Genomic DNA, 24,673 nt, shown 5'->3' on the forward strand with positions numbered 1-24,673 from the left:
ATGCGCGCAGGCCAGTGGCGTACTTTTCGGCTACATTAGATCCAGTAGCCGCAGCGTTGCCCGGATGTCTCAAATCCGTAGCTGCAACGGGTGTCAGCATTGAACGATCTGAAAGCGTAGTTATGGGTCATCAGTTAGAAGTGTATGTACCACATTCTGTAGAACTGTTAATGACCAGGACTAAGACTCAGCATCTGACGAACAGCAGGCTCACTCGCTACGAGCAGGTCATACTGGCTGCCGAGAATGTGACCCTAAAGAGATGCTCTGTCTTGAATCCTGCAACCTTGATGCCACTTCCGAATGAAGTAGACGACGAAAATTGTACAGAACATGACTGCCTCGATGTGACTGAACTATGTACCAAACCGAGACCTGATATCGTAGATGAGCCATTGACAGACCCAGACGAAATTTTCTTCGTTGATGGTTCATGCGTAAGAAACGATGTCGGTCAGCTGAGAGCAGCTTATGCAGTATGCACGATTACCAGAGTTATAGAAGCCGCTTGCCTGGAAGGAGTACACTCCGCACAGGTAGCTGAAATTGTGGCTTTGACTCGTGCTTGCTTAGCAGGCGATAGACTTCGAGTCACTATATACACCGATAGTCAGTATGGATTCGGCGTAGTTCATGATTACGGGCAGTTGTGGTCTCAAAGAGGTTACATGACCTCCTCGGGTTCTCCTATTAGGAATGGAGAATTCGTGAAACTACTGTTAGAGGCTTTGCAAAAACCAATGGCCATAGCTGTGGTCAAATGTGTAGCTCATACCAAAAACACGGATTTTGTATCACTAGGAAATAAATATGCAGATGAGGTAGCGCGTTATTGCGCAGAGCAGGGATATTCTCACACTGATACAAAAGTGGGGGGAATCCAGGAAAAGACTGAATTGACCATGTTGTTAGACACGGTGGATACATGGGATGAACTGAGAGCAGTACAGGACAATGCACCAGATGATGAGAAAAAGGGCTGGGAAACAGCAGGGTGCGAAAAGAGTGAGATGAATTTCTGGGTGTCCGCCGATGGAAGGGCAGTTTTACCAAATGAACTAATTAGTCCAATGGCAAGGAAATTGCATGGATCAGCACACATAGGAAGAGATGCTATGGTGAGAGTATTCAGACAAACGTGGTTTAACCCTAAATTTAGAGTAGCGGCAGAAGCAGTGTGTCAGCGATGTACAATCTGTCAGCAACTAAATGTGGGAAAGAGAACACCAGTTACCTTGAGTCACATAGGAAGGTCTGGGGGGCCTTTCAATAGGATGCAGATTGACTTCATAGAAATGCCTCCATGCAACAGACTCAGATACGTGCTAGTGATTGTTTGTATATTTTCTAGATGGGTTGAGGCTTACCCTACACGTAGGTGCGATACACTTACAGTAGCAAAATTGTTACTTAGAGAGTTGATACCAAGATTTGGGGTGCCATCCTCTTTGGAATCAGACAGAGGAACTCATTTCAATAGCGAAGTGGTGAAGATGCTATGTTCAGCTTTAAATATCGATCAGAAGTTACACTGCAGCTATCGACCGGAAGCTTCAGGGATCGTAGAGCAAATTAACAGTACTATCAAGTCCAGACTGGCTAAAGTTTGTTCGTCGACATCCCTGAGTTGGCCAGACGCACTTCCAGTAGTTCTTATGAGTATACGTAGCACACCTGATAGAAGAACAGGCCTCTCTCCACATGAGGTGCTAATGGGGAGAGCTATGAGATTGCCATCGGTTCCGACTGCAGCGCTAGTGAACATCACAGACGATTTGATCTTGGACTACTGCAAGGGACTATCTGATGCCGTTAATTCTGTGTCCCTCCAGGTCCAGGCTGCAGAGGTTCCATCAGTACAAGACTTGTGCCATGACCTGAGTCCAGGAGACTGGGTCCTGGTGAAGAAGCATGTCAGGAAGAACTGCTTAGACGTGCGTTGGCGAGGGCCGTTTCAAGTCATACTTGTAACGAATACTGCAGTGAAGTGTGGAGGTCTGCCAAACTGGATACATGCCTCACACACCCGAAAAGTGCAAACACCTCCAGAAGACACAGCTCCTCTCTCGGATGAAAATCCGGCGGGAAGCGGAGAAGCCATAGAGGGGGAAAGCCAAGCTGTAGAGGTGATCGAAGAAGCTGAAACTGTGTTGGAACAGGGCGACGAAGGTCAGGATACGAGTGGGACCGAAGTTGCCTCAGGAGAAGAAAGTGATTGGGAATCCGACACAGATATCGGACAAACTGAGAGTGACCAAGAGACAGTTCCTGGAACAAGGAGCGGAAAGACAAGGAGTGAAGAAGCCAGTTGGCCGGAGAGAAGGAAAAGGCCAAGTTCGGAAAGGAAGAAGGAAAGAACCCTTGCCCCGATCGCTGAAGAATCGGATCAGGAGGACGAGACGACAGATTCAGGAACTGAGAGTCCACGAAGGTCAAGAAGGGTACGTGTGCCCTGCAGAAGGTACGCCACCCCAGAGTGGACTTATCTAGCAGATGTATTGGGGACAGAAATCTGGGAGAGTGAAGAGTGTGAAAGTAACCACTCTCGATCCAGTCGTGACAGTGGAGATATGGATGTTGGCGCCTGGGCTTGAGACTGAGGGGTTACTGACTTTCACACTTCCCCGACCCCCACGTTTGAGTAAAATTCAAGATCTAGTGCTAAAAAGATTACAATTTCCAACAGTTGGTCAGCAAATGACCGAAGAAGAAGAAAAGGTTATTCGTTTTGAACTGTTAATTATTGTTGTAAAAGCTGCAGGTCCGACGATAATTGTTGATGCATAAAAGACTTTTGTACATATGTTATGAAGAAGAAGATAACCTAGCGCCGAGTGGAAAGAAGTATAAAATTAGGGATTACATTTAGAGGACAGAGAAGGGCTAGGGTTGTCTGCTGCTGAAAAGAGAAAAAGACATTGTGGTGAAAAGATACCTGTTGATAAAAAGCACTTTAAAGACTGTGAAAGCAAACAAGCAACCAAAGACTGGAAAGAGAACTTTCGCTGGAGAACGAGGTACGCTGTTTTGATAACATGGAGAACGGCAACCCAAACAGAAAAGCTAGATGTATAGTAGGTACACTTATAGCAATAGTGATATTTCTCATAATCATAGTAGTAACGATATCTTACATAACAGGACATGAGAATGATAAAAGAATAGTGAATGTAAAAATTGTAACGACCTTGAAACCTGCTCTTGTGGGAAAGAAGGAGGAGAGCACTGTTACACGTGAAAAGGCGTTACTTACATATGAAGCTCGTAGATTACACATAGACGAGTCACAGGGAAACTTTAGGTCAAATGCATATGCCAAATTATTGTATGAATATATCGATGCCATGGAGGCCAAAGATTGCTACGTTTGTATGCAATTGCCGGCTTCTGTAGACGAAGGCATTAGGTATCACCATCTCCCATTGACTTATGGGATCACATGTAGTTTACTGCTTAGTATTTTTTATGGTAGAGAAGGGTTTGAGTACTACTTTTCAAATTATGATTCGGTACTGCCTGAAGTTCCGAATTATAAGCAAATGAATAAGTGGGACTACTACAAAAAGGAAGATAGACTAGCTAAATTCTTTCTTCCTTGGGATACATTAGATACATCATATGCACGTAGAAATAATCTGACTTGCAAAGTATCGGAAGTAGAGAAAAGGTTTATAGCACAAGTAGATGATCGATGCAGACGACAGAAGATTCTAAAAATGTCAGGACAATGGAAAATAGACTGGACAGAAGAAGAGAAAGCACACAGAAAGAAAGGTAGCAATGGTCCAATAGCATTGGATAAAACGCAGAAAGGAAAGTTATGTTTAACTCGAAGCAAAACGTATTATGAGAGTGAATTTGTAGGTGAAGTTAGTTGTGAGCACTCTTTCAGACTGGAGTACTACACAAAGGATTTTATGAAAGGGATGCAAGCTATTCCGAATGTGTATTTTGTATGTGGGAGAAATGCCTATGTAAAACTTCCAGACAATTGGTATGGTTCGTGTTACCTGGCAATTGTCTTCCCCAAAATATATCATGCAAGGGATTTAGCAATGATAGAAGGAAAGGCTTCGAGGAGAACGAAAAGGGAAGTAGGAGATGCAGAAGTAGTAGGAGATGTATTTGGAGCGATGTTTCCATTGTTAGGTTTGATTCTTAACGATGTTAAGATTAGAAGGTTAGCGACAGTCGTGGATAGATTGTCTGCCAGCACTGCAAGATCATTAATGTTAGTAGAAGGTGAAATGCAGTCGATTAGAGCAATGGTTTTACAGAACAGACTTGCTTTAGATGTAATATTAGCAAAAGAAGGCGGAGTTTGTAAGGCTTTGAAAGTTCAGGAATGTTGTACTTATATTCCTGATAATTCAAAACCACTTGAGAAAGTCATACAGAACATTACGCAGATTCATCAAGAAATTGAAGATTTATCAAAAGTAAATGTTTGGGAAAAAGTAGGAAATGGAATGGGAAAGGTTGGAAGTTGGTTTGCTAATATAGGCAAAGGTATAGTTTGGTACATTTTAAAGCCTGTATTAATAGTAGTAATTTGTATAATTACATTATTAGGACTAGTAAAATTGTATAAATGGTATAGGTCGAACCAGTTACAAAGATCGATGAGAGACCAAGAAAGGAGACTAGCTGTTCTACAAGATCAACAGTATGAAAGTCTGAGAACACTTGAATCGATAAAAAGAGGAACAGATGTAACTAGTTCGGTATAAGTGGGGTATTCAAATTGCTTTAGTGATGACTCCTAAAAGTCATCAAAGGGGGGAACTGAGAGAGCGCAATTTGAATATATAGTATATAGTAACCATATTTAGACGTATATGTTATAAACGTAGGAATGAAACGCATATCGTAATGTACAGTTGACAACTATAACGTAAAGGCCAACGAAAAGTGATAACATAATATAGGGAATGTAAGTGTATTCGTATGTTAAACATGCATTAGATTTAGAAGGCCCGTATACATGATGGGTAGATGTAGAAATGCTTAGGAAATATCGAACGTGCACAGTAGAATTCGTGTACGTGTGTAACCTTAAAATGTGTAACTATACATTGGGAGAAGCGGCGAGAAATAACGTGGAAAGGTGTAAACGTGGAGAAACGTGGATAAATGTATAAGAGAACTTACATAAAGATGTAACCAAGGAAAATGTATAGGTTATACTCTATACAGTCGTATTCTATGTAGTATATATTTGATGTAGAATGTTTAAGTATAACTAAGGCTTTTGCTAAAGTACGAATATATAAATGTATGCCAAAGGTTATACTGTGTAGAGGGCTTTTGTAGAAATGCTGGAAGAGTTTAGGTCATTTGTGTTTATAACCTAACTGGTCAAGAGTTCGAAGGAGCATAGTCACATGAATGTAATTTAGTGGTCTTGTGAAGGTCGTAAATAGCTTGATGTGGACATGAGAGCCGAGAAGTCTAGCACTTGTTAGATTTAAGGTGACAATGCCGGACGGAGCTTATTGCTCGGACGTGAGGAGAGACACTTTGAATATAGACTATGTTTTGACAAGACCATTCACAGGACCTAGCAGGGTCAAGTTAAGAGACATAGAGTTAAGGCCTTGTCTAAATTCATATGTTACACGATCTGAAAGAATCGATAAATGTCGACGATGAAATGATGAAGATGACATCCAAAGGAGAAGGGTCAACTTAACGGACGACGCAAGGAGTGGACCAATGGAAGAAGCAGGAAGTTGACATCATCGGGGAAAGTCCGTGGTGGGCGTCAAGGGGCGTTCCACCCACACGGTGATTGTGTATTTTAGGGACAGCACCCCGGGGAGGAGGTAGCAATTAGCATTAGGCTAAGGCGAGAGCAAAGGCAAGGGTAGATGCCTTGAGCAGATGCGCTGAGAGATCAGAGCGCAAGGGAGCAGTAGGCCGAGGACCCTTAGAGAGCAGATGGGTAGGCAGATAGGGTACTGCTTCTGAAACTTAAGATTTCCTTTAGAGGCTAAAGAGAGTTTGAACTTCTTTGGAAGTCAAACTGCTGACACCTTTTCAGGGAAGAAACTTGCGAAGTAGGATTGTCACATAGCATAGAGTAGGGACAGATTAACTTGATGATATTTTTTATCTTACTGCAGATGACGCAGAAGGAACCACTTCACACCGAAGCTTAAGCAGCTGATATGATAATTGATTTTGTATTTTGTATTCTTTGAGATTTTATCCTGAGTGGATTGTACCGTATTCAAATTAATCTTTACATAAACTCTTGAAACTTCATCAGTTGTAAGTGGTCCTTCAGAGTGGCGTCAGTTAATGGGGTTTGTCTAACCAATGCAGGGGTGGTCCTTTCCTCAATGACAGATATAAGCGGTCCAAAACAGATGAATGAGATTCTTTATTAAATTTATCATAATCATAAATTGATATCAAAATCTCGTTCCCCGCAACAGCAATTTGTGATGAAAATTACATTTGCATTGCACCAGGTTAGTACTGTGGCACAGATGGATACAGTGATGGAAGTGCTAAGTCTTGAACACGACTACAGCGAGCATATTGTTTATAGGTGTGATAATGTTACATGCTGTCACAAGCCTTGACGCATAAATTTGAATTTTACTGCGATGTCTAGGTTTTAAGACTCTGTAAAAATTTCGTATTCAGCTTCATTTTTGTTACCATGATAAAGATTCTGCACGTGTTAAATTGTTTGTATTTTCTATTGGTCACCTTGTATTAGCTAGAGAAGGATTTTTCTACTCTCTACTGCAGTGTTTGTGTTCCCTAACAGTTTACGTATATGCATTCATCTACTGCGAGTCCTGTGCTTGCCCAACTGAAGAGAAAGAATAGCTCACTCTGGTTTTCTGTTGCTGTCTTTGACCCTCAGTTTTGTGCTATCTGTTGCTGTTTTGAGTAGCTGCACTCCATCCATTTTCACGCTCCCACTTCTTGCTGGTTTCCTGGCCTCCTGCCTCCCTGCCAGCCCCTCCCACCTTCCAGGACAGTTTCTAGAGGCTGCTGCATGGCCACACGCACTGGGTGCTCTGTGGCACACCAAGTTCAAGCCTGTCTGCGCCCATTCTTCCTGTCTGCGCCTGGACCTCGCCCAGCACCAGGAACCCTGGATCTCCAGTCACCCGTCGCTAAACCTCCACCAAACTCCTGGCAGTAGACCCTTAAGGCCAAAACAACAACTACTGCATCCCCTACCCAAGACATACAGAATTACCATTTGCCTGTCACCCATATTGGTTAAGCTGCTACACTGAAACCCTCACCACTCCCACATAGGCAACATCCAACCTGTCAGAACAGCTTCAGTGCATGGTAATCAACGCCCGATCCCTCTACAAGCACGCCACCAAGATTTTGAACATCATCACCACCTCCAGCACGACGTGACGTTCATCACTGAGACATGACTCACACCATCCTCAGTACCCAGCATCACAATCGCGACACCCCTCGGCTACAATATGAGACCCAGAGACCGTGCCAACAAACACAGAGGAGACATCGCTACTATTCACAAGGAGACTGTTGGATTTCTCCCCAACTGGACCCACACCACGGAAGCGAGGATGGCCCCAATCCTCTACCCGTATTCGGAACGCAACACGCCCTTCTTATCACAGCGTGGCCGCGGACCAAACAAAGGGAGAAGGTAGGAAAAACAAAACAAAGAAAGAGAAACGCCCAGGCTCTTTCTATGTCACAGCTAGGCAGACCCTTTTCTGGCATATAGGATAGGTCTTCTAACCTGCAGCAAAACAAGACAAGAAGCAAAGAAAAGAACAGAATGTCACTCAAAATCCCAGTGTCCTCTCACCTGAATCCCCCTCCGTTCACCCTAAACACTGCCCAACACAACCCATTTCCCCTCCTTACTTGTGTGACATAGATGAATCTTCCAATGGGAGATGTGTGGAGGGAAGTCCAACAGGCATCAATAAACAAACTCCCAGTTGCCAGCGTTTTGTTCATAGAGGGGATAAAGTCATAATCCTGACATAAAAAACCCCTTAAAAATGTATTACCAGCAAAAATCGCTGTACTTGCATAACATATATCCTACTTGTGGCCACAAACTAAAGCGCGTTCCTAGAGAAACGCCAGAAGCTAAATGCTTCGTGAAAAAGTCCAAACATTCACATAACGATGTGAATCGGGTACTCAAGAACCCGGAAATCGGCACCGCCGTAAATCCCACTATATCAAGGGCGAACACAAAAATAAAACAAAAGAAAAACTAAATGTCCCAATTCTCTTCTGTCCTCCTAGGAACAGAAGCGCAACGTAATTCTCCCGTGGAGAGCAACAAGCGGAAAGGCGTCCGAAGCGTAACGCATCCGGGAAGCAGAACGAAGCCTCGTTCTGCGCAGCACTGCTTTCAGCGTCTCAACTCTGTGTTCGGAAGAACACACCCAACGGGATTAAAGCTAAATCCCCTCAACTCGTTCTGGAAGTAGAAAACTCCAACCAGGTAAGAAACCAAGCACCGAGCAGTGGCGCTGGCACCCAGTTATGGAAGGAGGAAAAAAGGGGCGGAGGCTACCAAACAAAGGTGGAAACAGAAAGAGGACACGGGAGTAACCAGGCACAAAGAAACAAAGAAAGGAGGAAAAACTGGCTAATCCCTAACAGTACCTCCCCTCAAAGGGCTCCCAACAGGAGGGGGTTTAGTCGGGTGACGGAGATGGAACAATCTGATTAAACGAGGAGCATGCACCCCTGTAGCTGGTTCCCAGGACCGTTCCTCAGGAGGGTACCCTTTCCAATCAATTAAGTACATCAACCTCCCCCGTCTCCTCCTTGCATCAAGGATAGCATTAACCTCGTATTCTTCCTCTCCCTCAACCATCACTGAAGGGGGAGGGGGCAAGGTCTGATCGGTGTTTTTATATGGCTTCAACAATGAAGTGTGGAATACTGGATGAATGCGATATTCATCAGGCAACTCCAACCTCATAGCCACAGGATTAATCACTCGTGCTATAGGAAAAGGACCCACAAATCTTGGTTGTAGTTTCCTGGAGCCTTCCAGCCTCATGTTCTTTGTTGACAACCAAACACGATCACCAACTACATAAGAGGGGGAAGGTACCCTGTGTTTGTCAGCCTGTCGTTTCATGTCCTCCTTAGCCTTTATCAGATGTTCCTGAGCTATGCCCCAAATCCTGCCCAATGCTATTCCTAAGGAATCAACCGCAGGCACGAGACCCGAAGATTGAATAGGGATGGCCTTGGGATGAAACCTCATAGAACAGTAAAAGGGGGACATTCCCACAGCGGAAAGAACGCTGTTGTTATATGCGAATTCCGCAAGAGGAAGGGCTAACACCCAATTACAAGTCAAAGAAGTCAATAAACACCGTAGATACTGTTACATCGTTTGGTTGATCCTCTCAGTCTGACCATCGGACTGAGGATGATAGGCAGAAGACAGGCAGATTTTCATTTGTAAAGCCTCACATAACTCGGTACAGAAACGGGACACAAACTGAGCCCCCCTATCGGACACAATGGCAGACGGTAAACCGTGCAGTCTCACTACCGATGACACAAAGATTAAAGCCATTTCCTTAGCGGTAGGCAGTTTAGGTAAGGGGATAAAGTGGGCCATTTTTGTGAAGGAATCAACCACAACGAAAATCACCGTACAACCTGACTCTTCCGGTAAATCTGTAACAAAGTCCATACTAATCGTATGCCATGGCGCAGGGGGTACAGGTAAAGGTTGTAACTGGCCATACGGACTGTAATGAGATGGCTTACTCACAGCACATACGGGGCAGGACGCCACAAACTGTTGAACGTCATGTGTCAATGACTCCCACCAAAACCAACGTAAACAGAATTCTCTGGTTTTATTTATTCCAGGATGACCTACTAAAGCCGATGAATGACACCATTTCAACACTGTTTCCCTTAAAGCAGGAGGAATGAACAACTGTGTTTCGTGATACAACAATCCGTCCCTCATGGAAAAGAAAGGCTGGGATTCCCAAGGAGTCAGATCTATACTTCTCAACTTGTCTTTCACTGTAGTCAAAAAGCCGTCCAAAGAAATACTGCCCACAATCTTTTCTGGTGAAATGAAAGACCCCATGTCCTTGTCAGTCCCCCACTCGTTCTGTTTCACATGTATTCTAGACAAGGCATCTGATTTCAATTGCTGTGCGGCCGGCCTGTAGGTAATAATAAAATCGTATTCATTGAAGAATGAAACCCACCTCATCTGCCTAGGGGTCAAGGCCCGAGCGGACCTAAAGAATTCAAGATTCTTGTGGTCCGTAAAGATGGTAATGGGATGGCGAGCCCCCCACAAGTGGTGTCTCCACTCCTCAAAGGATAGCTTGATTGCCAACAATTCGCGTTCTGCTACCGTATAGTTTCTTTCAGCAGGTAACAATGTTTTTGAAAAGAAAGCTATAGGATGCATAAATCCAGTTTCTACATCTCGCTGAGACAAAACTCCCCCCACTGCACCCAAAGAAGCATCCGCTTCAACAAAAAAGGGTAGCGCAGGGTCAGGATGGACAAGAACAGGAGCTGAGGTGAACCGTTCAATCAATTGATCTAACGACATTTGCGCCAAATATGACCACACAAAAGGAACTCCCTTTCTCAACAAAACAGTCATGGGGGCAACAATCTCCGAGAAGTGGGAAATAAACCGCCGATAGAAGTTAGCGAATCCAAGCAACCCCTGCACCTCCTTTACACATTTAGGCGATGGGCAGGAGGTTATGGCCTCGATCTTACGTGGATCCATTCTAATGCCCTCAGCAGATACAAGGAAACCCAAAAACTCTACTCTATCTGTATGGAAACTATATTTCTCTGGCCTCACGAATAACTGATGATCTTTCAAAGTCTGTAAGACCTGGCGAACGTGTGTTTCATGTTCAGTCACCGTGCTGGAGAATATCAAAATATCGTCTATATAGACAATCAATCCAGATATTTCCTTAGTACTTCGTTGATGAAGAACTGAAAAGCAGCCGGAGCATTACATAATCCAAAGGGCATAACACAATACTCATACAGACCGAACTTGGTCCGGAAGGCAGTTTTCCACTCATCGCCTTCACGGACTCGTATGAGATGGTATGCCCCTCGGAGATCCAATTTTGTAAAAACCGTTGCATGCCTCAGTTGATCGAACAACACAGGTATCAAGGGAAGAGGATACTTGTTCTTAATTGTACCCTTATTGAGCGCCCTATAGTCTACACAAGCGCGGAGGCCGCCTTCACGTTTGCGGATGAAAAAGATAGCAGAGGAAGCAGGAGAGGAAGAAGGACGAATAAACCCTTTAGCCAACATCTCGTCTATGTACTCCTTCAAATGCTGTTCTTCTGGCCCAGACAAGGCATAGATGCGGCAACATGACAGCGTAGCCCCGGGAGCCAAATCGATTCTACAATCGAACGAACGATGAGGAGGCAAGTCCCTCGCTCGTCCTTTGTCGAACACCTCGGCAAACTCTACATATGCCTCTGGGATCTTTTGCACGTCACACCTTAACCCATCACCTACTGCACAAGTTAAAGGAGTAACCCAATCCGTGGTGACCTTATAACAACTTTTCAGACAATAGACTGAATCAAGAGTCACAGTTCTTCGAAACCAATCAATCCTAGGATTGTGTGATTGCAACCAAGGTACCCCCAACACAATACCAAAAGAAGGAGCATCAATTAAATCAAACCTGAGGTATTCGGAATGTCCATTGTCACATATCATACACAAGGGTTCAGTCTGTTTAGTAATAGTACCAGAAGACAACTCGGTTCCATCTATGGCCCTCACAGGTTCGGGTTGATCTTTCAGGATCCAGGGCACCTTTAATTGTTCTGCTAACTTGATATCCATGAAATTACCCGTGGCACCAGAGTCCAATAATGCTGATACAGGAGCCCTATGGCTATTAGATATAACCAAACATACGGGGATCATGAAATGTTAAGGAACTCTCTTGACTATACCAGAAATCTGATATGATGGATTAAGTTTGTCTACTACCAAATCCTCGGGTGGCTGCACACATGCTACCACCTTTTTTGAAGACAAAGAAGAGGGTTTTACAGAACAATCTCTGGCATAATGACCTCCTTGCCCACAATACAGACACAAATTCTGAGATCGTCTTCTACTCTTCTCTTCTGCGGAGAGGGGACCCCTTACTCCGCTTATTTCCATAGGTTCCGGAGTTGTTCTGCCCTTTCATGTACTCTTAGCTTCACATCTAGCAGGAACCACACGTGACACCTGAAAGCGGTTTTTCTCACCCCTCCTTTCCAGTAGTCTGTGGTTCAACTTCACTACTAGATCGATGAATTCAACACAGTCCTCAGGGGGATTCACCACCTGTGAAACAATATCTTTCAAGTCTTCTGACAACCCTTGATAGAACAAGGAGGTTCTCTTATCAGCTGGCCAATGGGTCTCGGATACTAAACGATTAAACGTGGACACATAGGTCAGTAAATCCTGTTTCCCCTGTCTCAATTGTAACAACTCAGCATCACTGGCTTGCATAAAAGCATGTTTCACAAATAGACAACGCATCTGCTCTTTAAATGCTCCATAGTTATACAAAACAGGGTCATCATTGTCCACCAGAGGTACCGCCCAAGAGGCAGCAGTTCCCGCCAAATAAGAAATAACAAACGCCACTTTGGAGGAGTCGTTTGGGAATGAAGCAGGACGACACATAAAGTGTAAATGACACTGATTCATAAACACACTGTATTTACTAGAATCTCCTGGAAATCTCTCTGGAACAGCCAACGGGACAGGGGTAGGGGTAGTAACGTTCACAGTTAAAGGGGGATTACTAGCACTTGTACTCCTGTCAAAATGGAAAGTAGCAGGCTGGACTAAAGAGGGTTTACCCATTCCCCAAACTGGATCCTTAGCCTTTCCTGCACTCATTTCCTGTCGTAGCCCTTGATTCTCCTGTTGTAACTCCTGTACTTTGATTTGAAGGGCATTAACAGCCCCCATCAGTTCATGCATCGTAGGGACCCTCTCCTCCAGAACATTCCCATCCTCATCCATTCTCGCTCGGGTGGTGTAAAGTTTGTGGGCTTGGTTTTCTGTTGGATTTCTCCCCAACTGGACCCACACCACGGAAGCGAGGATGGCCCCAATCCTCTACCCCTATTCGGAACGCAACACGCCCTTCTTATCACAGCGTGGCCGCGGACCGAACAAAGGGAGAAGGTAGGAAAAACAAAACAAAGAAAGAGAAACGCCCAGGCTCTTTCTATGTCACAGCTAGGCAGACCCTTTTCTGGCATATAGGATAGGTCTTCTAACCTGCAGCAAAACAAGACAAGAAGCAAAGAAAAGAACAGAATGTCACTCAAAATCCCAGTGTCCTCTCACCTGAATCCCCCTCCGTTCACCCTTAACACTGCCCAACACAACCCATTTCCCCTCCTTACTTGTGTGACATAGATGAATCTTCCCATGGGAGATGTGTGGAGGGAAGTCCAACAGGCATCAATAAACAAACTCCCAGTTGCCAGCGTTTTGTTCATAGAGGGGAAAAAGTCATAATCCTGACATAAAAAACCCCTTAAAAAGTTATTACCAGCAAAAATCGCTGTACTTGCATAACATATATCCTACTTGTGGCCACAAACTAAAGCGCGTTCCTAGAGAAACGCTAGAAGCTAAATGCTTTGTGAAAAAGTCCAAACATTCACATAACGTTGTGAATCGGGTACTCAAGAACCCGGAAATTGGCACCGCCGTAAATCCCACTATATCAAGGGCGAACACAAAAATAAAACAAAAGAAAAACTAAATGTCCCAATTCTCTTCTGTCCTCCTAGGAACAGAAGCGCAACGTAATTCTCCCGTGGAGAGCAACAAGCGGGACGGCGTCCGAAGCGTAACACATCCGGGAAGCAGAACGAAGCCTCGTTCTGCGCAGCACTGCTTTCAGCGTCTCAACTCCGTGTTCGGAAGAACACACCCAACGGGATTAAAGCTAAATCCCCTCAACTTGTTCTGGAAGTAGAAAACTCCAACCAGGTAAGAAACCAAGCACTGAGCAGTGGCGCTGGCACCCAGTTATGGAAAGGAGGAAAAAAGGGGCGGAGGCTACCAAACAAAGGTGGAAACAGAAAGAGGACACCGGAGTAACCAGGCACAAAGAAACAAAGAAAGGAGGAAAAACCGGCTAATCCCTAACAGAGACCCTCCAATGCTCCACCACCAAAGATGAACCCTCATCAATCATTGAGCACATTAACTTCCAAATCCTAGTTGATGCTAACACCACCATCAGAGAAACCCTTGCTTACGAACCCCTGGCCCTCAGGCTGGATTCTGCGACTCCATTTCCCACTTCATCACCCTGTGTCAACAGACTCCAAACAGTACATTTTTGTTGATGACCTGAACTTCCACCTCAAAGACCCTTGTGATACCAACTCCATCAACCTCAGTGAAAGCATGAGCAACATCAAACTAATGCACTTGGTCACCAGCCCCATTCCCCAAGCAGGACACACCCTGGACCCAATCTTTACATCCAACAACAGAATACAATTCAACCACGCACCAAACTCATGGTCAAGGTCAAGGAAAGCTTTATTCAACTGATTTTTTAACAGTCATAAAAGCACATAAAAGACAAAAAGACATATTATCACAATATTAATTCACAATTTAAAAACAATAACCATATAGCGATGTGAAATATCAGATGTTAATTAGAACAACAGCAGTAAAGTCATAAAAGTATCAAAAAAGCTAATTATGCTATACTTCATTTGTTATATACAATTTCCTTTGGAGGAGTACCTTCATAAAGAACATGGCTAAGCACCAGGCAGTTTGTGTGTCCTCCAACATCTGAAGTCTAATTAAAGTGGGACGGCATTGCCGCAATCCCTTTAGTTTCAAAAACTGTAAGATAAAGAAACTGCATCATCTGCATATAAAAGAACTGGAATACCTTGCCGACCGACTCTAGGGCAGTCAGCCGGCACCTCCTGTATAACGCTATCCAGATCATTAATAAAAAAGTTAAAAAGAAAGGGAGCCAAAATGAATCCTTGAAGGACACCCTTTCTTATATCAAAATTGTTTGTGACACTCAGGTCTTGCGAGTATCTTACATTAGCTTTGGTATTGCTGTGGAGATCTAACAAAAAGTCAACAATACCACTGTCTACCCCCTTTGCCCTCATGGACTGCCACAGCTTCCGCCTGTTTACACAGTCGAAAGGTGAGGACAAGTCCATGAAGGCGAGGTGGATGGTACCCCTACGAGCCACTGTGTATTTACTTAGGATTAAGAATAGGTTGAGGCATTGGGTTATTGTAGAGCGACCACTGCAGAATCCATACTGGGAGATGGACATGATGTTGTTTTCCACCACCCAGTCTGAAAGTCTCTGCAGTAGTATCCTACCCATTATTTTTATCATAGAATAGATGAGCGAAATGGGTCTATAACAGTGTGGACTGCATTTGTCTCCCTTTTTGAAAACCGCGACAATTGTGGAGACCCCCCAGGATTGTGGGCAACCACTTTGCACTGCGGCATTAAATACAGACTCTAGGATAGGAGCCCAAAAAGAAGGCTCAGACTTAAATAAGTCCGGAGGAATTCCATCGTGTCTGGGTGCTTTCCTGGCTGTTAGTCCCAAAATACCCTAAAGAATTCACCCCTATCAATGCTAATCTTCTTTCCATTAGTGCAAGGTGCCAGGCTAGGGATTTCTTCCATCGAACTAGTATATAAATGCTTGAAGTGCACTTCCCAGTCCCCCTTGGGTATATGGCATTCAAGGCCAAGAAAAGGCTTTTTCATTACAGCCCAAAATCTGGAGCTACTCTTTAGGGCAGTAGGATCCAGAATCTCGTTCCAGGCTTCATACCTTAGGGATTCCTTGCGTTTGGCCATAGTAGACTTATATTCTTTCCGGCAAAGTTGGACAGTCGCCTGTTCTCTTGGTTTAGCTACTAATGCCAACCTAAGGTTGCTTGCTGCTTTGGTGCAATCATGATTAAACCACTTTGGGCCCACATTAGCTAAATTTTTAGCTGGTATCGACAGCAGCTTAGAGACCTTATCTGAAAGTGACTGGTACGCCCCAAGCACCTTTATAGGCTGTGACCCTTCTTGAATACAGGTGTTAATTTCATCTGCACATATTACTTTGATGTCTTTATACAGCAGATCTGGGGTAATCATAGACCTTCTCAGTCTGCGTCTCCCATCGATTGTACTCAGCCTTCCCTGACTGGGATTCGACCCTTTTTTAGCTTTCCATGGTCCCAGTAAGCGTACAGTGAGCGGGTTATGATCGCTAAATTCACTCTCTTCAATAATAAAACAATCCACAAAGGACTGCATAGAAAAGGAGATTAGTACATAGTCAATGAAAGTTCCTCTCCCATGGCCCTTAAAAGTCGGTATCTCAAATCTTTTAACAGGATCCATCAGGGCCATGGTTGGTGTCACATCCAGGTCGTTCAATAAGTTCCCCCTCAGTTGAGTGTTCTAAATGTATACCACTAGATCGATCACAGTGTAGATCCAGAATACATTTGAATAGGGGATCACCACAAGGATGTACATTAAAGTCACCCATGATCATGAGGTTATGCCGAAGGGGAGGCGTATAATGACATGACCATATCAATAAAACTATCACCCATGTTGAATATGTGCATGCATTGACGGAGAAAGGGCCACGACACCCTATCAAACGCCTTTTCCGCGTCTAGGATCATTGCTACTACAGGGGCGTTCGAGATTTTCGACTTCTCCAACACATGACATAGGAGTCTCGTGTTGTCGTTAGAAAGGCGGTGTTTCCGGAACCCCACTTGTGAGTTATTTATTAAGGAGGGTAGAACGGCTTTTAGTCTGCATGCTAGAGCCTTCGCGTAAATCTTGAAGCCCAAATTTATGAGCGATATCGGCCTACAATTTTTTGGGAGTAAAGGATCCTTCCTATCCTTAGGTATCACTATTATTGTTGCTTCACTCATCGTGGGGGTGATTCTGTTTGATAATGTAAAGGATTGGAATAAATGTAGGAGTCGTGGGTTCAGTTGTTCCTCAAAGGTGTTATAAAAGTTGGCCGTGAAGCCGTCAGGCCCCGGAGCTTTGTTGTTCTTTAGTATTTTAACAGCGGTAGAAATTTCTTCTATAGTTAGTGGCGCCCCAAGTTTCGCTTTGTCAGGGTCGGTTAAACGTGGGAGTTGGATTGAGTTTAGATAGTTGTTACATTCTTCCATGTTGAATTGGTTATTGTTCTTATAAAGATCCTCGTAGAAGGACTGGAATGTGTGGAGAATGTCTTTCTGTTTGGTTTTGGTGGTATTGGATCGGTCCCTAATAGATGTTACATGGAATTGCTTCCTTTTGTGTTTAAGGTAGGAAGCAAGGAATTTCCCTGCTTTGTTACCATCACATAGCCTTAGGGCCTTGAATTTATTAATCCATACTCCTGCCCTCTTACTGAGGATGGCATTGTATTTATATTTCTTATTTGTCAAACGGTCGATGGTAGTTTTATTGTTCCGGTCATGGGAGTGTTGTGTTTCTAGCTGCTTGATTGTTTTCTCTAGAGAGACTAGTTCGGAATTTAATTCTTTATTCATTCGGGCCCTGATACCTATCAGCGTACCCCTTAATGTGGCCTTAAATGCATCCCATACTAAGGCTGGATCTGTTTCTGGGTGTGAGTTTATCTGGAAGTATTCATGTATGCATTGTTCTATGTTTTTTTTGTTCTCGGGCACTGACAGTATCTCATCGTTGAAGCGCCATCGTCTGTGGGGGATAAGTGAATTTGAACCTGCCAATTTCAAATGTATACCTGCATGGTCCGACACTAATATGGGGGCTATGTCAGTTTCATCTATGAGGTGTGTATGTGAGTCGGATATCAATAGACAGTCTATTCTTGAGTAAGAGTTGTGTGGAGGGGAATAGAAAGTATAGTCACGGCCATCCGGGTGTTGGAGGCACCATGAGTCATGCAGGTGGAATTTAGCACACATTCACTTCAATGCCTCATGTGCGCGTGGGGGGTGGTATGTGCTCTTGGATTGCCTGTCTAACAAGGGGTCTAATGGTAGATTAAGGTCCCCCCAACCACTAGGAGTTCATCTTGTGGGATATTTTCAAGTTCTTTCGATACATATTCCCAGAATTCAGGCAGGTCAGTATTAGGGCCATATATATTTGCCACATAGATATGGTCCTCATCTCTTTGTAGATGTGCAATACTCAGTCTACCCTCGGAGTCTACTGAATGTGATATCAGGGCTAAGTTAGATTTTTTAGCAATCCGGGTGATCACCCCTCTTTTCTTTTGAGTCGCAGGGGAGCAAAGTGTCAGTGAGATCCAGTTTTGTTTAAGGTTATCCGCATCAGTCTGGGATAATTTGGTTTCCTGCATGAGAATTATATCCCCTTTAGTTTTGGCCAAGTAATCCAAAAACTTTTTCCGCTTAACCGGGTGATTAAGCCCCTTAACGTTTAGTGAAACAATATGTAGAGAAGTTGCTAAAGACTTATCTGTAGCCATGGTTAATGTTCGATTTAATGTGATGGTGGGATGTTACGCGCATTTCCGTACATACCAGAATGCTGCATTTTAAACATACTTTAATAGACAGTGCTGCACGCCAAGGCAGGACCTGGAATGCGTGGCACACATCGTGGTGGGAGAGAGTAATTAGCAAGTAAGAGGAAGAGAAAGGAAAGAGAGAAGAGTAAAGAATAGATAAGGAATAGTACATAAGGAATAGTACATAGCAAAAATGTTCCTGAAATATCCGACTTATAACCCTATGGCCCCCCACCCCCCCAACTGAGTCAGCCCCCCCTTGCTCCTCTCCCCAACCCCCCCTCCCCACCCTCCCTCCCCGAAACTCGAACTGTAGAGCTGCGATGGCAGTGCTGTCGACGCTCGCACAGGGACATATGAGATAACATTCTGATAACATTTTGTGTGAAAACATTCTGCATTAACGTTTTGTTAACATTAATAGATGAAGCATCTATTGTTTACGGTCACTTTACATCATTTGACTTATATCATTAGCCATGTCGATGGATAAGCGACGTAGCATCTTAATTGAAGAGAATTAATTAAGTAAATAAAGAACTTATTATTTAACGAACCCCCTTATATAAGCGTATGGCAAATATAACTGGTGTCAACGATTCTGGTCGTGTACAAGAACGATTTAAGCATTTAGGGAACTAGCACATGGTAGAGTCTTTTCTATGCAAACAGTATAGCGTATAATTGTATACAACAGTATAAAGTTGTCGTTTGTCTGTGGATAAGTGAAGCAACTATCCAGTAACTTAGCCTCACAGTCAAATAACCTCACAAAAAAATTTTCATTGAAAACTTTACAAGCTAGTTTAGCACTCCAGGTAATGTGTTGGGACACTCCCAGTTGACTTATAACGTATACTTTGGGCATAAAAATAGTGAGGCGTATAATACCAAGTTCGATCACTGAGGCTAAGACCAGCCTCTAAAATTCAGTGAGAGACTTAGGTCAGGACGTTAAAGCTGGAGTAGCAGTCCGCCTGTGATCACATATCATAACCCAGCAGTTAGACATACCTGTAGAAAGATCGCAGATGATGAGATTTGGAGACAAATTTAACTGCCTTTTTCTTGGGCATCTGTTTTCCTTTTATTAGATTGACCCCCAGACGTGTCCATTTCTTGTTGTGGTTTGACACTTTGGTAGGATGATAAGTCATGCAGATTAGTGAAGATATGAGGACGACCATGGTCTGTGATCTTGAATTTCGCCGGGCCTGCAAAAGAGAACTGAATGTCTTTCGCCCGTAGTCTTTCTAGAAGAGATAGGAAAGCTTTTCGTATTTCCACCGTTTCTCTGGAGTAATCCTGCGTAAATGTGATTCTGTTACCTTCCCAGATGATGTTGTGTTTTTTTCTGGCATATCTTAGGATGTCTTCCGTGTGTTGGAACCTGAATAGTTTGCAAATGAGAGGACGTGGGCCTCTTGCTGATCGATGCAGTTAGGTCGGCACTCTATGGGCTCTGTCGAGCTCCAATCCATGTTGGAACTGTATCCCCGTAACAGATGGGATCCATGCTTCTAGAAATTAAATACAGGAGTCAGCGTCCTTTTCTACGTTTTCCGGGACCCCGAAGATTCGCATGTTTCCCCTCCTGTTGCGATCTTCTAATTCTGAGACTTGGTGTTTGAGATCGTTGGTGGCTGTTTGGAGATGCTGCGTGATTTTAGCGCCGTTCTTGGACTTGTCTTCGATATTGCTAATTCTCTCTTCTGCTTCGTCTTGGCGGAGAGATAAGGAGTTCATGTCAGCTCTGATCGCGGTTAATTCAAGTTGCATCGCGTCGGTGTTACTTTTTGTTGGCTTGGCTAGGTCGTGTACGTCGGCCAACTTCTTCAGAATCATGTCTAAAGTGCGTCACCCCTGTTTTTAATAGGCGAGTCTGAGATGGAAGTTTCTGGACGCACTTTCTTAGTGTTTTTGGAGTCTCTGTCCCCATTATCGATGCTTGTAGTTACACTGTAGTTACGAAGGTTTTGGTCTAGCTGTGAAGGCAGCAGAGCCGCGTTTGGTCTCAGATGTTGGAGATCTCTTTTTAGGCAGCCTTTGCGTTTTCGCAGTACACCGTGTTCAGTAGTGGTTCAGTAGTGGTTAGAAGTCAGGAGGTTCGTTCTATCGGCAGAAGTATGTAGAAGTATGTAGAAGTATGTAGAACCCTTAGTATCCACCCTTATCGCCAAGTAGACGTAGCAAATATGGAGTGGCTGGCTTTAACAATAGCGATGACCGTCACATGACTTGATGTGATCTTGAGTAGGCAACTGTTAGGTCAACGATAGCGGCCGGGACACAGCGACAAGACTCCCAAGCGTAGCTGGGCTACCATCAGAATATATTACACTACAAGCACAGGCATCTGGGCTTTATGGGGCACTCAGCGGAGCACTGTATTCCACAGTGAAACAATAGTAGGCAATAAAGCTGCTTGTGTGCTGTGCACTGTGCACTTGTGCACTGTGCACTTGTGCACTGCTTGTGGAGACTCAAATTAGTGGTGGCTCAGTGGTGGGTTTATGATGTTATCAAGCCTTCGTCCCACCTGGGACAAACAAAACCGGTGGCAGATCGCCATCTTAACCCCAGGTAGTGGCGAAGGATAGTAGGACCTCTCTGTGCGTCTGGGTCCTAATCTGTACCACCCTATGATAGAGTTGTGAAGATGTGGAGATGAGGTACCACCTTCGAAATGTATTATTTGCTCACGTTTATTATTTGCTCACGTTTCAGTAAGTGGTGTTAGGCTGAACTCATAAGTTCGTTGACCTCGCGCTCGTGTGGCAGCTCCATTTTGAGGTCAGGCAAACATTGCAAACATTGCTCGCATCCAGAGTGCACACCCCAGCCTCCCGGTGTCTGAGCCAAGCGCTGTTGCAGAGTCCCGCCTGTTTCCCGAGCTCACCTCCGCAGGACCGGCCGTCGAGGTAGAGGAAGAAGACAGTCGGCTGGATTCTCGGCTGCTCTCTCAGCCCACATCAGCACATCAGCACGGAGTCTGCGGATCTAAGATGGCGGGCGAGCCGCGATTCATTTGGGCACATCAGCGATCCTGATCCGACCGTCATCAGCAGGTATTTCTTGAAAACGATCGTAGCCACTTGTGTGCCCGTTCATGCGGCCCCGGAAACTCCTTTAGGGCATGATTTCGGGGTCTGTATCACCTTGTTTTCACTGGAAATCTGTGTCCCTTGCAGCGCGGTGACAGACTATGCGGGCATTTTCCCTGCCGTCCCTTTAATACCTTTTTTTGCATGCGAATGGCGGCGGCGACCCACTTGGGTTTTACGGAACCACCAGTCCCAGAGAGCATTGCTTCAGGTTTACACCTGTGCATAATTATATAGGGTATTTACTGGTGCCTGCAGCTTGCCCTCATGCCACATGTGCTGCCACTGAAGAGGGCGTTGACCCGAAATGCGTCTAGCAGGAAAGGGACTCTGTTCGCAGCTCGCGCCCTTGTGTTGGCATCAATTCCTACCTGTAAGTGCATCTCCACCTAGCGGCAACTTTTTCTTTCCATTGTTGGCGGCCTGCGCGGTCGCGGGATTACACTACCGCTTACAACTGCGGGTCCACAGCTGCCTTACTTGGAAAGCTTTCTGTGGTACAGGAGGTCCCTTTACTTGCGGGGTGCTTGTGGGGACAATGGCAATCCCTTTAATACTTTTTTGCATGCGAATGGCGGCGGTGACCCACTTGGGTTTTACGGAACCACCAGTACCAGAGAGCATTGCTTCAGGTTTTACACCTGTGCATAATTACTGAGGGTATTTACTGGTGCCTACAGCTTTCCGTCAGGTCACATGTGCTGCCACTGAAGAGGGTGTTGGCCCAAAACGCGTCTGGCAGGAAAGTGACTCTGTTCGCAGCTCGCGCAATTCCGTTGGCATCAATTCCTACCTGTAAGTGCATCCCCACCTAGCGGCAACTTTATCTTTATATATATATATATATATTTTTTTTTTTTGTATTGTAATACTGTAAAGAAATTGGAGTGTCAGTTGATGAGGATAAGCAACCACTTCAAAAGTTAATCCCATTCCTTGTCAAGATTTACAGTGTTCCCTATAAATATCGAATCAAATATACCTCTTTCCTACTTCTCATGACCCATATTTACTTTATCTGCTCTTTATTAATGGAATTACATTAAAATAGTTTTGTGGTTAACTTCCAGTTATCATTAAGTTCTTATAGATAAATCTCAACTCTTTGGTTATTCGGCTTACTTTATAATTTTTATTAAGTTCATCAGGCTCCTAATACATATTGAACTTTGTTGAATGACCAGTAAATGATTTTGCACAATAGTAAAAAACTGAAAAAAGCATGATATGGCAACTTGACATTTGTTCTTGCCCCAGTGAGGAAAAGGTGTTTACTGCAAGAACGAATTCTTTATAATTTTATAACACTAGACACAGTCAAAGTCTGTTGATCTGGCCAACACGTTTATAAATCTAAAACATCTTCATTCTGTGTTTGTTTCCCATCAGACTGTTCTCTTGAAAGTAAAGTTATTGACCTGGGAACAGAGAATGACGGCAGAAGGACATCTTGTAAAGATGAAGGATATTCTGAACAGTACCATGAGAGTCAAAATCTAACATCGAAAAATACATTCATCGGCATCACAAGGAAGGAACTAAGGTAGCTGTTTTTTTACTTTAAGCACCACAGACCAATGTTTAGCAACACATTAGAACTGATCTAAGATTGGCCTAAAATATTAATCATATTTCCACTAACAGCCTGTTATGATAACCGTTATCCAGACAATGTGATGAACAATGATTGTATAAATGTGTATATTTTGGTTAGATCGAAGATTGTGTATACATTTCTCTCCAGGTCACCTGGGAACATGCGTCACCTCTGCAGTTCACGCTGTCTTTATTCCACCATTAACATGCCTGATCTTAAGTTAAAAAGTAAATTGTTACTTCTGTTCCAAAGGGATATTCGTTTCAGTTTTCTTTCTCGAGTTTTTGTTTAATTCTGTACTTGATGCTGTTCTTATTTTTCTTTGGTGCATCGGTCCTAAGTTGCAATACCTCGGGGTCAAACCGTGCATTGTTGATTGAATGAAGCTTCCGGTTGATCAACTGAACAGGAACTGCCACTGCTATCTAGTAAACTTGCATGTAGTTATTTCCTGCCATTATTGGACAGAAAATCATTGACATTCCCTTTCGCAGATTATGGAGCAAGATTGAAGTTTGGTTCTTTAGGCTGGGGGGTGAGGTGGGGGGGATGCATTGTGTTCTATTGGAGGCAAAAGCAATCCTTGGTAAGAAGGCCGCAGCAACAAAATGGTTCATATTTTGCGGGCTAGCAGTCTCCCGTAACAGATCAGGAACTGTTGAGAGAAAAAAATGCACAACCTGCTTTTAGAGAGACTAGTCACTTTGGATCCAAAAGTTAAGGATCGTTCATTTTTGGATGAATTGCTTACTCAAGCTGTGTCCTGAGGTCTTCAGTAAAATGGAGGGAATCTGTAACTCTAAAGACCACACATAATGCATCAAAGCATCAGTTGGAATGTAGACACGTTTCAGTAGCAAATGGGGTGGAGCTCTTCTCGGAGGTTTTGTATCGATTCTGAGTCCTGTTCAATTCAGGTTGCATTAGCGGATGACAGAAAACTTGCTAAATTAATCAACACTTATTCATGTTCCTGTAGAGAGTTGAAAACGTCCAGTGTGGATAAGGCATGACCAGGAATATCTCAAAAGGACTTTAGTTTGTTCGTCCTTAGCTTTCTGACTTTCACAAGCTCAAGGTACAGTATTCAAATGTGTACCTGCCATTCTAGGGAACATGAGAAACTTCAGAGTCTTTCTGGGATCTAGCAGACTACTTATGTACAGTGTATTTAATAAGTTCTTTATAATGAGTATTCAATATAGACCTCTTCATGGGGCTCAGATGGTCACTAGTCCATATATGCATCTATTAGATTTGTGAAAAGTAAAAATAATTGACTCTTTAAATTGTATGTCTGAAGTACCATAGTACCAAGTGGAATCATGGTCTTATTTCTCTAAATGTACCCACTCCAGAGTTGT

General features: G+C 43.9%; 1 protein-coding gene across 1 annotated transcript in view; it reads left to right on the forward strand.

Annotated features, from left to right (window-relative positions):
- The window catches only part of LOC147733753 (protein unc-13 homolog B-like), a 1,057,263-nt gene that overhangs the window by 442,070 nt on the left and 590,520 nt on the right, over positions 1-24,673 (forward strand). Inside the window, exon 6 of the mRNA XM_086958318.1 lies at positions 23,102-23,255. Within this exon, the coding sequence (XP_086814444.1) occupies positions 23,102-23,255 (154 nt within the window). The remainder of the gene's footprint in view (positions 1-23,101; positions 23,256-24,673) is intronic.

Source organism: Lissotriton vulgaris, chromosome 2_1 (genome assembly GCF_964263255.1).
Source record: "Lissotriton vulgaris chromosome 2_1, aLisVul1.2, whole genome shotgun sequence".
Classification (NCBI taxonomy): Eukaryota; Metazoa; Chordata; class Amphibia; order Caudata; family Salamandridae; genus Lissotriton; species Lissotriton vulgaris.